The 15,247-nt window shown below is 40.0% G+C and overlaps 1 protein-coding gene across 1 annotated transcript in view; it reads left to right on the forward strand.

Annotated features, from left to right (window-relative positions):
- Positions 1–15,247, forward strand: part of LOC118403486 (sushi domain-containing protein 2-like) — a 17,892-nt gene continuing 2,645 nt past the window's right edge. Inside the window, exons 1-17 of the mRNA XM_035802208.1 lie at positions 1–178; positions 3,393–3,461; positions 6,466–6,618; positions 6,981–7,265; positions 7,939–8,076; positions 8,548–8,710; positions 9,068–9,189; positions 9,688–9,820; positions 10,263–10,542; positions 11,201–11,497; positions 11,747–11,854; positions 12,218–12,336; positions 12,900–13,040; positions 13,278–13,433; positions 13,881–14,132; positions 14,792–14,910; positions 15,221–15,245. Coding sequence (XP_035658101.1) covers positions 104–178; positions 3,393–3,461; positions 6,466–6,618; positions 6,981–7,265; positions 7,939–8,076; positions 8,548–8,710; positions 9,068–9,189; positions 9,688–9,820; positions 10,263–10,542; positions 11,201–11,497; positions 11,747–11,854; positions 12,218–12,336; positions 12,900–13,040; positions 13,278–13,433; positions 13,881–14,132; positions 14,792–14,910; positions 15,221–15,245 — 2,635 coding nt within the window. The 5' untranslated portion in view covers positions 1–103. The remainder of the gene's footprint in view (positions 179–3,392; positions 3,462–6,465; positions 6,619–6,980; positions 7,266–7,938; positions 8,077–8,547; positions 8,711–9,067; positions 9,190–9,687; positions 9,821–10,262; positions 10,543–11,200; positions 11,498–11,746; positions 11,855–12,217; positions 12,337–12,899; positions 13,041–13,277; positions 13,434–13,880; positions 14,133–14,791; positions 14,911–15,220; positions 15,246–15,247) is intronic.

Here is a 15,247-nt window from a genome sequence, read left to right on the forward strand (position 1 = left end):
GTGACCATTCTCACAGTTAGACACAGTGTGTGCGCTTTCGTCAGACAGTAGCGAGCTCGAGAGAAGATCTCAGAACATCGAGCTCTGATTCAAGCCACAAGCCATGAGCGGCATGGCTCCATTTTCCACCTTCCAAGCGCTGCTGCTTGTCTTGTTTGCAGTCCCGTCGATTCAACAGGTACCGACCACCTTATAGTCAACATACGCTTATCTTTTACTTCCTCTAGTCTCTACCGCCAGGCTTCTTTGGACGTCGAAACCATGAAACCAAAATGATTTGCCAGAGAAGTGCTAGAAGTAGATAGGCAAGAGGGAAGGGCTTGTATTTTCAACCTTTCCTCGGACTTTCTTGAAAGGTTTTAGCCAAAAGGATTCCTCAAACCTGTACTAGTACTACTCCAAATGAGTCCGATGGAGGCTATCATTCCTCAAGATTTTTAGTTCTGGGCTAGCGCTATTCTCGAGGTGAATGTGCTCATTGTATTTTATCTTCCAAGAAATAGTACACTATTATACAAAGCATTTGCTTTAAACAAAGACAGACTTGCGCTCGTGCCACACAATGGGTGGGTACGTACGAAAATAATTTTGCCCTCATTTCTAGGTCTAGTAATTAAGATAAACAGATCTGCCACCATAGGCCACAGAAACGAATAATCTGAGTTTTACTGTGGCGAACAGGAACCACAGTTCGACAATTTTAGTACTGAAAATCATTTAAAGATTTTATCTGCTTGTTTTTTCTTTATTGTTTTGTGTGTAATTTGACTGAACTTTTATTCGTAGAAATTGACAGCAGTATGCTATGTCAAACCAAACTCAATATTGGAAACGCAAAGCCCGAACGAGATGGCATATTCCGACGAGGACAACATCTGCTTGACGGTATCAAATTACTACAAGGCTTTAAGCACAATCATAAGGAAGACCTGAACCACTATACCGGACGGCGTAGGGGTGAAAACTGAAATAATAACATCCATAATAAAAACAGCTACGGCGAAAAAAAATAACGTGCATCATTTCCCAACCGAGTACAGAAGACATGCCAATCCATATGCGATTGCGGCATACGGAACATAAAGACATAGGTGCGAACACTCAACGCACAAAGTGATTACAATACTCTGCTACTGGAGGTTACCCTCCAGTGTCACAGAGTAACTAGAGTTCGGCGACCTCATACCTCCATGAAAATTTAGAGCTTTCATAAATTTCATGCAATTGACTAACACATTAACATAATTTATGCATGGTGTTGTTCATCATTGACTAACGTACACATGTCACAATTATAAAATTCCCATTATTGATCATATAGCGGTTTTGCAATTTTTACATAAATTATGCAAATAAGTTCCTCATTACCATATTTGATATCTGCTTATATTCTACCGATCATAATTAACATGTGATAATTTATTGAAGTCCAGTTATTGAAAACAATGGAATTATACAATTTCCTCATTAATTATGCAAATTAATCTCTCATTTGCATAACATGTATATCATTATGAACATCTTTGCCTAAGGTACCCGCATGTCTAATATGATGCCAATCCGTCAATCCTTTCTGCAGTTATCCTCATTGGAATGTCTTGACAAAAACGCCCCTGCAGTATGATAGATTATTCTCATTAATTATGCAAATGTAATATAATTTTGCATAATTAGTATTTCATTTTTTACAACATTTCATGGAGGTAATAAGTGTTTGTGTCAGAATAGTGATGGGCCCATGGCTGCCGTAGTTCTAATCTTACATCAAGGCCGCAAAGCCGCAGGACATTTGCACACGTTGTGGAAGGCGCTCCACCACGTGCATGATTATATTTACCCATTCAGATGTTATCGTTGGCCTAAAGTAGTCAAACAAAGGTCATGTTATTCAGACACGCTTGCTGATGCAAACGGCCACATTCCAACGAAAACAGGTGGGCCTGGTGAACGAGAAATCATGCCAAACAAAAGAGTACTTGCTTGTCCCAACAGCCAAATTTCAACCGCATGAGATGATCGCAAAAGGTACCTGTACGTCTATGAATAGAACGACAATATAGTTGCGCCATGTCTTTGTGCATGCTTTGCCCTACAGGATGTCAGAATTATGGAAGAATGTTCCATTGCATCAATCAGTGAATCTGTGTTCTAATGAAAAAATGAGACAGAGGAGTGCTATCTCACTGATACCATAAAGTATTCATTAATCTGTCTTCGGGTGAAAAATGAGATAGAGGGGTGCCATCTCATTGATACCACAAAGTATTCATTAATCTGTATCCGTGTGAAAAATGAGATAGAGGGGTGCCATCTCATTGATACCATAGAGTCTTGTAGTGAAAAAATGAGATTGAGGGGTGCCATCTCATTGATACCATAGAGTCTTGTAGTGAAAAAATGAGATAGAGGGGTGCCATCTCATTGATACCATAAAGTCTTTTAGTGAAAAAATGAGATAGAGGGGTGCCATCTCATTGATACCATAGAGTCTTGTAGTGAAAAAATGAGATAGAGGGGTGCCATCTCATTGATACCATAGAGTCTTGTAGTGAAAAAATGAGATAGAGGGCCGCCATCTCATTGATACCATAGAGTCTTGTAGTGAAACAATGAGATAGAGGGATGCCATCTCATTGATATCATTGAGTCTTGTAGTGAAAAAATGAGATAGAGGGGTGCCATCTCATTGATACCATAGAGTCTTGTAGTGAAAAAATGAGATAGAGGGGCGCCATCTCATTGATGCATTAGTAAGAGTGTTCATTACTCTGTCTTCTAGTAAAAAAACAAGTAAGATAGAGGGGTGCTACCTAATCAATGTAAATAGTGAGAACAAAAATGGTCTCCCACTCTCTACATACGCCGAAGGGGGATTCGGAGGAGGACCTTGCTAACATGGGATATCAGGGCTATAGTGCGGTGTTCCGAGCAGTCAATGGCGCCAGGTACCTTGGGGATAGTGATGAAGACAGACTTCACCCAGTCAGACGGTCGCTGTGCTTACAACATTGTTGCACAGTTTACATAGTAGCTTTATTATTGTTGGATTACCAATTTTTACTAACTCTGCGGGGGAGCCATCTATACCTGCTGCCTTGTTCTTTGGGAGACGGTGGATCGCTTCTTCCACCTCTGAATCCGGGATTTCGGGGAATGTGTCACTTATGGACACGTACCTTTATGTTATTGGTATACGAATGACACAGCACCCATTGTATTTGGCGTGCCGGAAGTAAAGTATAATTTGATGAAAACGAAGCAAAAAAATAATGAAGATTTTGATTAGAACTGTACAAGTACTAATTTTGATTAAAACTGATGTATGTATACCTGACATCGTTCAAATGGAGATGTCAGTAATAATGATCAATAATGTACCTGTTTATGTACAGACCAGTTTTCGGACCGATCGACCTTTGCAGACCGATTGGTGGGCGGACCGGACATTTCCTGATTTCCCTGTGAGTTACATATACGTTAACGTGTTTATAGTGTTTTCGAACTAAATAGTCATGTATTAGTGATACGGTAAATGAATTGGTATGCTTGATTACGTCATATAATTTATGCCTTGAAGCACTGTTTTTCAGTCTTAATTATATTTCAGCCACACCATAGGTATGTTGAAATATATTGTATTCGTAATTATATTGCAAGCCATACTACAGTATGGGATTGCAATATATTATTTTTTCTCGGTTTCTTCTTCTTCTCCTCCTCCTCAAATCTTCAAATGGATTCAACTTTTTCATTTTTGGGCCAAATGAGCTGAAATTTGGCAGGGAGGTAAAAATAGCAAATACCCCCAAACTTTCACTTTTTTGATAAAGGCCTTAAAATTATGATATTTATGGGTTTTGATCATTTTTAGACCAAATATGTATATTTTGGGCCCCTGTGGCCTGGTATTACAAGCTTATGACCTGAAATTTGGTACAGAGGTGCATTGGACATTGGACAAAAAATGTATATTATTGGCTCATATGCCCTTGTATGAAAACCAAATGATCTGAAATTTGGTACACAGGACCCCATCGACACTTTCTTCATAGATCAGTTAAAAAATTAGTTATTTGGTTTTTTTGGCCATTTTTTACTAAAAAATGTATATTTTTTGCTCCTATGCCCTTGTATGGAAACCAAATGACCTGAAATTCGACATGAAGGTGCGTCTGGCAAGTGCCCACAGTACTTCATTTTCACTTTGGGTATACGTTACTTTGAATTGTTGAACTTTGTTTTTTTTGCCATTTATAGACTAAAAATGTTAAATTTTGGCTCCTGAGCCTATGTATGAAAACCAAATGGTCTGAAATTTGACATGAAGGTGCGTACGGTATGTGGCCACAGGGCTCTATTCACACCTGTGGTGTACATCACATAAAATGGTTAAATTTGGATTTTTTTGCCATTTTTGACCAAAAATGTATATTTCTGAACCTGTGTCATGAAAAAGCCAACTGATCTGGAATTTGGTATTTGGGTAGCTTTATATATTAGCACTATAAATGGAAAATGGCTCACATAGACCGGTCTATTTTGCATAGATAGGGGTGTTCTGGAAGAGTCCATTCTTGTAAGGGGCATAGGTATGAAGATGGATTGCAATATGCTGTATTTGCTCCCAAGCAAATGTCGGCCTTTCTAGTGTTTCTTCCTCTTCTTCTTTCTTTCTTTCTTTCTCCTGTCAAATCTTCAAAACACGTTATCTCCGTCATTCTTTGACCGAATGACTTGAAATTTGGCACAAGGGTAGAGTGGGCCATACCCTTAGGCTTTTTGAAATTTATTTTTCATATTTGCTTTTAGAATGATTTTATTGAGGTTTATCGGCAGGTTTTCGCCAATCGCTTAGCCCGAATCCATATCGTGAGGAGGATTTGGCAGCCAATCAGCGAGCCTGGTGTTATCTGGAAGAGTACATTGTTACACGGAGGGGTTCATTTTTTTAAAATTCATCTTTGGACTGGGGATTATGTGAAGTCTTTCAGTGGGTGTATTTTTGGACTGGTCTATTTTGCAATTTTATATGGGGTGTACTGGAAGAGTCCATTATTGCATGGAGGGGGCATTTTTTAGAATTCATCTTTAAATTGGGGATTATGAAAAGTATTTCAGTGGACGTATTTTTGGACTGGTCTATTTTGCAATTTTACATGGGGTGTGCTGGAAGAGTCCATTCTTGCACGGAAGGGGGTGTTTGAAAATTCATATTTTGGACTTTGGTGACTACCTGTATGTCAAAGTCTCTTAGTGGGGTTATTTTTGGAATGGAATTATTTGCAATTTTAGAAGGAGTGTACTGGAAGAGTCCATTCTTGCACGGATGGGGGCATTTTTTAAAATCAATTTTTGGACTTTGGTGATTATGTCAAAGTCCTTTTTTAGCGGATGTATTTTTTGACTGCTCCACTTAACGTATGAGTTTATTGGAGTCCATTCTTGCACACGAAGGGGGGATTTTTTCAAATTCAATTTAGGATGGATGATGATTCAAGATTCCATTTTTAGCGGAAGTGTTTTTAAACTGGTCTATAATACCTTTTCATGCACTGGGGACCTTTTTTTGCTGAATTCAATTTTGGATTCGGTTTCTTTTTCAAAAGGCCATATTTTCAGTGGGAGTATTTTTGGACTGCCCTATTGTGCAAATTTACATGGGGGTACATACTTGCACGGGGGGATTTTTAAAGATTTATTTTGAGTTAAACCGTCATTAGCAAAAGTGGTTTTTCAAATTGGTGATTTTGGAACAATCTATTGTTGCATGGGGAGGGAGATGGCTGAAATATGCTGTATTTGCTCTCAAGCAAATGTCGGCCTTTCTAGTTTACAACTAATGTTTGTAGAAAAGTCAGCAAAATAAGATTTTGCTCACGGTTTTGTCTCACATACAAGAACTTGTTTTTTAAAAGCTCGAACACATTCAAAACACGTAGCAGCTGCCGTGTTTCGACAAAATGGTCATGTAACATAACACGGAATGCCCCATCTCGCTCATAGATTGTGACCTACTTAAATAAATTTATTTCGTTGTTGGTACCTCCAAGTACATTCGAAAACGCGCATTTGTCCTTACCAACGTAAAAAAAACAATACCCCAGACCCGAACGACCCTCAATGAAAACCTTGGTGGAACCTAGAGAAAATTCACATGATATTCCAAAAATTAAACGTCTTGGATAATAAAGGCACTTTTTTCATGAAGTACATTGAAAGTATACAATATGTATTACTGTCGTGTGAAACACCGGTAACCTGATATGAATATGTACATGTACGTACATATACTTCAAGGGACATGACAAGAGAAACAACTACGTGATCTGCATATGTAATGCATATACTTTAAGGAATATAATATGGTTAACCTGATCTTCACGTCAATACGTGTACTTCGTGGGATACTATGAATACATGTTGATGGCAATTATGGTCAATAAATCTTCCTATGTATCCCATCAGGATATCGATGCTGTATCCATTAACAGCACGCTGTATCCATACGGACAGTCCGAAGGTGATACATTTAACGGACGAAACGATGATGGAGGATCTCCTAGGATAAGCATCTCGTTTTCCCTTCCATACTTCGATCGTCTGCATGACTCTCTTTGGGTAAATACACTTTCCATGTATGCTGAACCTAATCACAATGAGGTTTTGCTTTGAAAATTATTTTTTTATCAGTTGGTCTTTGGACCAAGTCAGTCAAAACAATGTACATGTACATACGATTTTTTTTTCAAAAGATGTTAGTACCACAAAGTTGAGTAAACATATAGGGCGCTATTTCGGTAATCAAGTGCAAAATGCTATCTAAAATCATTCAAAAAATAAAATAAATAAAGGGGTAATGAGGAACAAATTGTACAAATTATTGTGTATGTGTTATGTGACTCATACAGGAATATTTTCATAGGAAGAAATGTTGGTATCAATTGTACTGACATCTCCACTACACATTTGTGTCCCCACAGGTTAACACCAATGGAGTGATATCGCTCTTGGGTCAGATATCCCAGTTTACGCCTGATTCATTTCCACTTGGAGATGGCAGGCGTTTGATAGCTCCTTTCTGGTGTGATGTGGACACGAATAACGGAGGATTTGTGATGTACCGTGAAACAACCGACACCAGTATCCTAGAACGCGCCACTACGGATATCACCAGTGCCTTCCCAGACCAACCCAACTTCCGAGCTACATGGGTCTTTGTGGCAACATGGCATGAAGTAGCATATTATGGATCCAGTAGCGACAAGGTATGTTTGAAATAACGAGGTATCAGACTATTTAGAGAAAATCGGCTGGCGTATAGTGTGAAAAAATCAAACTTTATCTAACCAACACTGGCAAAACAGTGGGGACTCACCCAAATTTTCTGATGATTCCGTCAGCATTAAGCTTGTTCTCGGTATGGACCCATCTACTGCAGTTTGCAGGACGTGACGTAGTTGTCATAGTTTCTAGATAACCTCAGTCATCCCCGTCTCTGTTCAATACTGGACAGTGAGCTCGAATGTACATAGCCTTCTCTACTCTTCTTGCAAAGTCTACTTTCCTCATAATGTCATTTACCAACACATATGAACTTTCATGCAATGAGACTGATGTGTGGTAGCAAGAACGTTGATTCAAATGCCGACAGGAGACATAAGACTGATATCATTACGACATGCATTAGATAAATGAACAGGTCATAATCTTTTACGGCCTTAACCTCCTGCTTGCAGTTGCAAACATTTGAATCTGTGAAGCCTAAACATCAATATAGTAATATTATCAAAAGAACCTTCACTATGGATCCTTCAAAATAAACAATACTCAAACATAGCGATGGGAAACAACAAAACAAAAATGACGTGTTTTTGTAATGGACCCACCACTTTTTTGTGCAAGTGATGTTTCAAGATATTCCATTTTTTTCTTCTACAGCGAAACACCTTCCAAGCAGTTCTGGTTTCAAATGGAAGACACAGCTTTGCCATGTTTAATTACGGCCGCATCACGTGGACCACAGGGACAGCAAGTGATGGGGACGCAGCGACAGGCCTAGGAGGAACACCTGCACAGGTAAGCAAAGATATGCGGGGAGAATGGTGAAGAAATATTGTTTGGTGGGTGACATATGCGTTATCTCTAAAAGTTAAGGTAGTCCCATAGCCTATAGACAGATAGTTCATGATATGAGGTATAGTTATGCTGTTCCAAGTATCATAGTTGAATACCCCTTTATGTTTTCAAATCTCTTTGCATTTAAATCAATTTTGATAAACTGACAGCGTTGCGATTTCTAATAACCCCGTTCATCTGGACGCAAGTGCACGAGAAAATCTACTAAAATAACGCAAAGGTGTCTCCGTGAACAAACTCCAATGTACCTCCGCAGTGCATCCAGAGTGCATCCGCTTGGTGAGATTGTCCTTTGACATTATCTCCACAGGTGCGCATTTTCTTAGAAGACTATTACTTCTAAGTCTGTAAAAACTAACGTTATAAAAACTAACCATATTTACGTTGGTGTACTACTTTTCTTTTTTAAAGGTTGGTTTCAATGCTGGTAACGGCATGCAGTACTTCTCCGTCCCTGGATCGCAGACCCACGCCATTGTCGATGTAGAGACAACTTCAAACGTCAACATCCCAGGCCGATGGGTGTTCCGCATCGACAGCGCGGTCATCCAAGACGGTGGATGCAATGCTGAAGGTATGCTGATGAGTCTTAACAATGTTTGGTGCCACAATCTGTTGATTTACGTCTCAAATATTTTAATGATTGAATGGCCATTGCTAATTCTGACTGATGCGATGCTTCATTCAATTCACAGTTTGCATCAATGACTTCTGAATTTACACGATTCTGCGTACTGGGGCAAACATTCGACGACGTCTTTGATGAGTAGATTCAACGTTTTTTTGGCTCGCTCTATGACTATATTGTGAGGGATGTCAGTGCCAAAAAGGTACTTTTAAGGAAATTGTGTTCTGGCCATACTTAAGTCTCTAAGGATAAGATTCACAGTTGTACCATAATGACTGCATACATCTTATTTTTCTACTGCAGGGTCAATCCGCATCACTCCATTCTTTGGGACAATGTTGGGCGGCACCAAGGTTAAGATCTCAGGACCCTGCTTTGACGGCCCAGACGTCGACATCCGGTGCCGGTTTGGGACTAAAGATCCGGTTCGTGTCATGTTCATAAGCAATTTTGCTTTTGTATGATTATCATAAATATTTGCCAGATTGACATGGATGTATATATCGTCTCGAATCAAATTGATTTGAGAAAAAAGTTTCAATCGACAAAATATTCGATTTATGATTTATGATGATTGGTTCAAATAGATGTCTACGTCGGTCGACACGATCTTAAGGTGCGCTCCCACCGCACTTGTGTCAAGCTTGCGTCACTGCGGGGTTCGAAAAATACTCAACGAATTTCAGAGATAAAGAACGAATTTTCTTTCTTTTTGTGTATTTGTCGTCTTATAAATCATACTTTTACGTAATACGCAATAAAAAAATCGGAGAAAATAACAAAACAGTGACGCAGTGAACGAACCCCACAGTGACGCAAGCTTGACACAAGTGCGGTGGGAGCGCACCTAGTGACAAAACAATATCATAGAGTGCATTTGTACATGATTTGATACTACAACATTATGCCATTTCTATCCTCAGGTAACTGGGTGGGTTGACGGTGACAACACGGCAGCCTGCATTTCGCCCTTTCTGTCTAATCCAGGCAGGATCCCCTTACTCGTCTCCACGGATGGTGGAAATACCTACAACTACTCGACTATGTATACTGCAGGTAACGAAAGAATCATGTGCCGTTCTGGTGACATAATGTCATGATATTGCAAATAATTCCGACGGACTACGTTTCTTAACGTCCGAACAAAATGCAAATGTTTACTATATATAGTGTACTAGAAAGATAACATTTGTAAGGAATTTTTTACTTTCACGGTACCATCTAGCTTAACAACCTACTACTTTATTTATTCGTACACATCAAATGCATTTATATATATGGTGACCAGCCCCACTGGTCCTGTCCTGCCACTTGCTACATTGTGTATTCGAACACCCACAGGATGTTTGATAAATCTCCAGCTACTATTGTGAGTAGCCAGCTGGCTGAAACGGAAGAAGACGAGGAAGAACCGTAGCAAAACAATGCTTCTCTTTCGTGAAGGTAAATGCAAAGTGTAATTTGTATTATATAACAGAATGATTCTACTGATTTTCAGCTGATCCGGACCGAGTTTTGACAGAGTTGACAACCACTGAAAATGATGCCGATGAGACCATAACCCTCGAATGGCAACCTTCCGCTGTTGAGGGCAACACAGTCAATGTGTTTCTCCATGCATACAACGAGACGACCGAGACCTGGGACGCCATAGCACAGTTAGCATCTAACGTCCCCAACACGGGCAGTTACACCATGTCCACTGCAGATGGATGGATACCAGTCGACGTAGTGAAAACTGGCGCGCTGTCTGTAGCACCAGGAAACGGAGTGGCAAGGTAAAGCCTTCAACTGTCTTCACAAATATTTTATGCCGGGTACACAATTATAAACACACGTTATGCCTTTCTTCTTCTTTTTTGTTCCCAAGAAAGTTTCGAGTTATATATCATCAGTTGGCCTCAAACTCAGTACATGTCCCAAAACTATCATTTTTACACCACACGGTATTTGGCATTGACATTCCCTACCTTTGAAAATTAATTTCAATTAAAACTGTACAAAAACGGAATAGGAAAAAACCTGGATTTTACATAATCGTGACTGACCTATCCTCCTACGCAAGGACATCCAACGCAAAACCGCCTGTCAGGATGTACCCTGCTTTCTCAACCGTCACCTTTAGTTCCTGACCGACCTGCTTATAAGTATTGATGAGCTTACCCTTATATATACAAGGTCCCTTTTGAAAACTGAAAGGCCTATTCTCTGATTGGCTGACAGCTGGTTATAATTAGTGGCGACGCCCACAGGAACTAAGAGTGACAGTTGAGAAAGCAGGGTACATCCAGACAGGCGGTTTCGCCATTGGATGCCCCTGCGTAGGAGGATGGGATGGGTAGTACGTCTCTTGCTTCATCATCATTCCATGATGATGATAATTTGGTTCTTCGGTGGTTACTCTGTATCTAGGGATCTAAAGAATATTTTCCACAGGCTGCTGCCAGCAATAGTGACTGGGGCCCGTTTGCTGTATGCTGGAATACGTACGTATCTGGCAGTCAGAGCAGCGGCAGCATCTTGGTGCGCAGCATGGTGCGAATTCGATAAACTCCAACCCGACTTCATCGACGAACTGTCAAAGGACATCCCATGTCCGACTACCTTAAACCAAGCACGAAGACATACAGGCGCCTTTATGACAGACAAGGCCTGTAAGTCCGGATCGCGGAACCCGTTAAATTGCCTCTTCCACCCTGGTGCTCATCACTGCGTGCGGTCCATCAATAAGACGTAAGTTCAGCTTATTGAAAGGTGCAGGGCACACAATTTTTATATCAGCCAAAACATTTCATGGTGTTATCCAAAGCAAAAGAGGATGAAGTCCATGTACTGCAAATTATTGTTTTTTTGGACATTGAATCGCGCTTTGATAGCCTAATTGGATCTTATTCCAGACCATTCATGTAAATCATGCATATGCTTTAGTCGGTGTTTGCTCATTCATTTTATCACCTCAACCCATTGGCTGCACACTCGCAGGTCTCAGGGTGCTGGGCAGCAGTGCTGCTACAAACAAGACGGCAGCCTACTGTTGGATGGGCCGGGAAGAGGAACTCCGGACAGGGTACACTCAGATTCACGGCTGGGGTGAGCTGAAAGAATGACAGTCCTATTATTATTGGAGCCATAGACGTCTCTATCTTGTCAGTACAATTGTTGGGATTTAGGGGTTTGTGCGACAAACTAGTAATCTAAGAAAGCATTAGCATTTTTCTTTATGAGCTGTATACCATGACAATAAGTATACCCTATACCATACATTGAGATAATGGAGTTTAACTTTGTAACCACGATTTCAGAATAGGATTTCTAAACAATTGTGGTGATGAACGATTGCTTTGATTTTCATGAACATTGAAATTCGGCAAGAAAATAAATAATGCAAAAAAGCATCAATCAAAGAATGGGATTTGATAATAACAATATCATTCATTCATTTCACTACAACAGTCACTTCGGAGCAGACGTCGCCCCGTATTTTCTTTGCTGCATTTTGTCCAACAACTGCGACACATACTTTGAAAAAAGACCAGCCAATGATGGAACGGGATACGTCTTCCCAAGACCCAGTAATTCTATTCGTCAATCTAAGTGGTGTCATAAGGACCTACAACAATATGCTTTCCTTCTCACTGTGGTCAAAACTTTAACCTTGTTTTTAACTCGACAATATATACACTTTAACAAATACAGAAGAAAGTAGTCATATGAATTGAGACTACACACTCAATACATGTGTACACTAAATGTTAGCAGGGAACTTTCAAATGCTTACTTGCAGTGGTGAGCCTTCAAATTCACTTTCATAAGGGATGTTTGATTGATTACTAACGTTTCCTATCACCTGCTATAACGTTTTTCCTTTGCTATCGTAGAGTGGAATTCGTTGCCGCTAAGTTCTATAGGAGCATCCTTATTAGATAGCTTTATACATTCCTTACAGTTAGTGTTCAGTGTTATATACTAAGGTAACAAGCTGCTGCCACGCCGCGTGCCTGCGAACCTGGTGACTTACGCTGAATATAAGGGCGGTTATACCGGGTATACAGATGCTCAAGGTACTAATGTTATATTCACTTACTCATGATGATATGATCATGACATATACCTAGACCTCTTCTCACACCCACAGCAAGGACCTTTGGCGATCCTCATTTCATAACTCTGGATGGCTTAGGGTACACGTTCAACGGTCATGGGGAATTCGTCTTGCTAACTGTGAACGACGGAGAATTCCTCGCGCAAGCTCGTATGGAACAGCTAATTAGCGATGGTAGGATTGTACTCTGTATCTTATGAAATTACTTTCATATTTCCAATAAAATAAACATGTGAAAAAATAAAAAAATTTGCATCACGCACAACACTTGTTTCATCATCACCATGCAACCACCAATGCTACTACTTGAATTCCCGTACTCATCTATGACAGTGGGATATTCTGGTATATTTGGAACACGACGATATCTAAAACTAGGCTCAAAGTTTTCGCTTTTGTTTTGTTTTGCAGGTTCAGCTGTAGATGCCACAATCATCACTGCCTTGGCCATGAAGGAAAACTCATCTGAAACCGTGCAGGTGCAGTTGAGTGAAGTTCGCACGATGGACGTTCTTGTTGATGGTCAGCTGATAGACTTTCAGGAACTAACTGTGCAAGAGTTTTCAGGTACTTTATTTGTGTTCTCTTAATGACCCCTTCTATCTGTTAATCGGGTAGAACAGGGAAACAGTTTTTATTGAGCTTTACATCATAGATGTAATTGCATCCGACATACCTTTACAACATAGCAATAGTTAAAAGTATTTGCTGCAATTCTCTCCTTTTTTTACAAAGTCGAAGGCCAGAGAAGCAAAGAATGAAACTGATGTAAGGTAATTGGTCATTCATATGAAAGATAATATCCATGTAAGACGTATTTTCTGATGGTGAAGATAACGATGAAAATAGACAATCAACCTTCTAACATTGGAGTATTGGGCCTGGTATATCACTGCCGAATCCATCGTTCAAGGTCAATTTGCCCCCCCCCCCCCACACACACACAAGATTGTGACCTTAAAACTTCAGCAGAACTTCTTTTGTTCTGGACATGCTATGGTCTTGTTTTGTTAGGTTTTGTGGTGACTGTGGAGGATGCTGACGAAGCACAGATTTCCTTCAACTCCGGCATCGGCGTGACAGTCAATGCACTGGAGGGCATGCTGTCCATCGCCATGACACTACCGTTCCATATGAGAGGAAACACCGCTGGTTTGCTTGGGGTGTGGAATGCTGACTCCGCAGATGACCTGACCAGGCCAGATGGTACAGTTGTCCTTGCAAACAGTAGCATGCAGGACATCCACAACTGGTTTGGACTGCCTTGTGAGTTACCTGTAATCTGTCTTTAAATTTGCTCCAATTGTATCTGAGTCTGAGTCTGTTGCTCCCATCACATCCATTATTGGCTAATCTCAATACGACAATACAGGTGGTCAGATATTGCCCAAAAGGAAATATAAAGCAAGATACTTTCTTTTGTAAGTTTTGGAGTAACGTTGTTGAGTACAAATTAAAATCGATATGTACATATACTTCGAATTTTGTAAGTGGATTATGTAATAAAAAAAATCTTCTACTTTGCACTACAATGTGTTTGCTACTATGCCAGGAAGTAACTGTGGGCCAGGTCGGTGTGCAAGGATAACTGTGCAATGTTCACACTTTTGCCAATATAACGTTAACTATATTGAGAGTTTTTATTTATCATAACTTTATGCACGAACTGCTTATGAAATAGATATACAATACAATGTTGCACATGACTATTTGTCTGCATGTAAAAATTCTGTTGATTTGGTGCAGCATGGCAAGATTATGACTAACAATCCCTGCTGATGTTTTCAGTGGTAGACTTCATAGATTGCAGGCGTGTTGTGTTTAGACAACGCAATCATTGTTGTCTCCAAGAGCCTACATTTTGGTTGATATGTACTTGCGAGAATCCGTAGTTGTTTCAAATCCAGATATGTTCTTCCATGTAGGGATGATTGATGAAGAAGACTCCCTCTTCACGTATGGACCTGGAGAAAGTTACAACACTTTCTCTGATGTAGGATTCACTCCTGCTTTTGAACCACCATCAGTTACACCAGAGTTCCAGGTACATATATGTTTCTAAACAGATTTGCCAGGTATAAACAAAGACTTTGATAAAGAATGAACCTTCATATCAGGTCAAGGACATACCTTTGCAGCCTGTGATGATATATGCACCAGACAACTGGATTTGATTATGTGGATGTAGGACTCAAGGTTTAAGTTCACAATTTTCTCCCTTGAAACCCATTCTGGGAAGGACAATCTGTCTTTCTAAATGTTCGTATCATTGATGTTTAAAAATTTCGCTATTTTTTTATCTCGACAAACGTTTCCTATGAAGAACTAATTTTTTTTTGCATTTGCTGTTCTAGGCCGAAGCAGAGGAGGTGTGTGGAAGT

Source organism: Branchiostoma floridae, chromosome 16 (assembly GCF_000003815.2).
Source record: "Branchiostoma floridae strain S238N-H82 chromosome 16, Bfl_VNyyK, whole genome shotgun sequence".
In the NCBI taxonomy this organism is placed as follows: Eukaryota; Metazoa; Chordata; class Leptocardii; order Amphioxiformes; family Branchiostomatidae; genus Branchiostoma; species Branchiostoma floridae.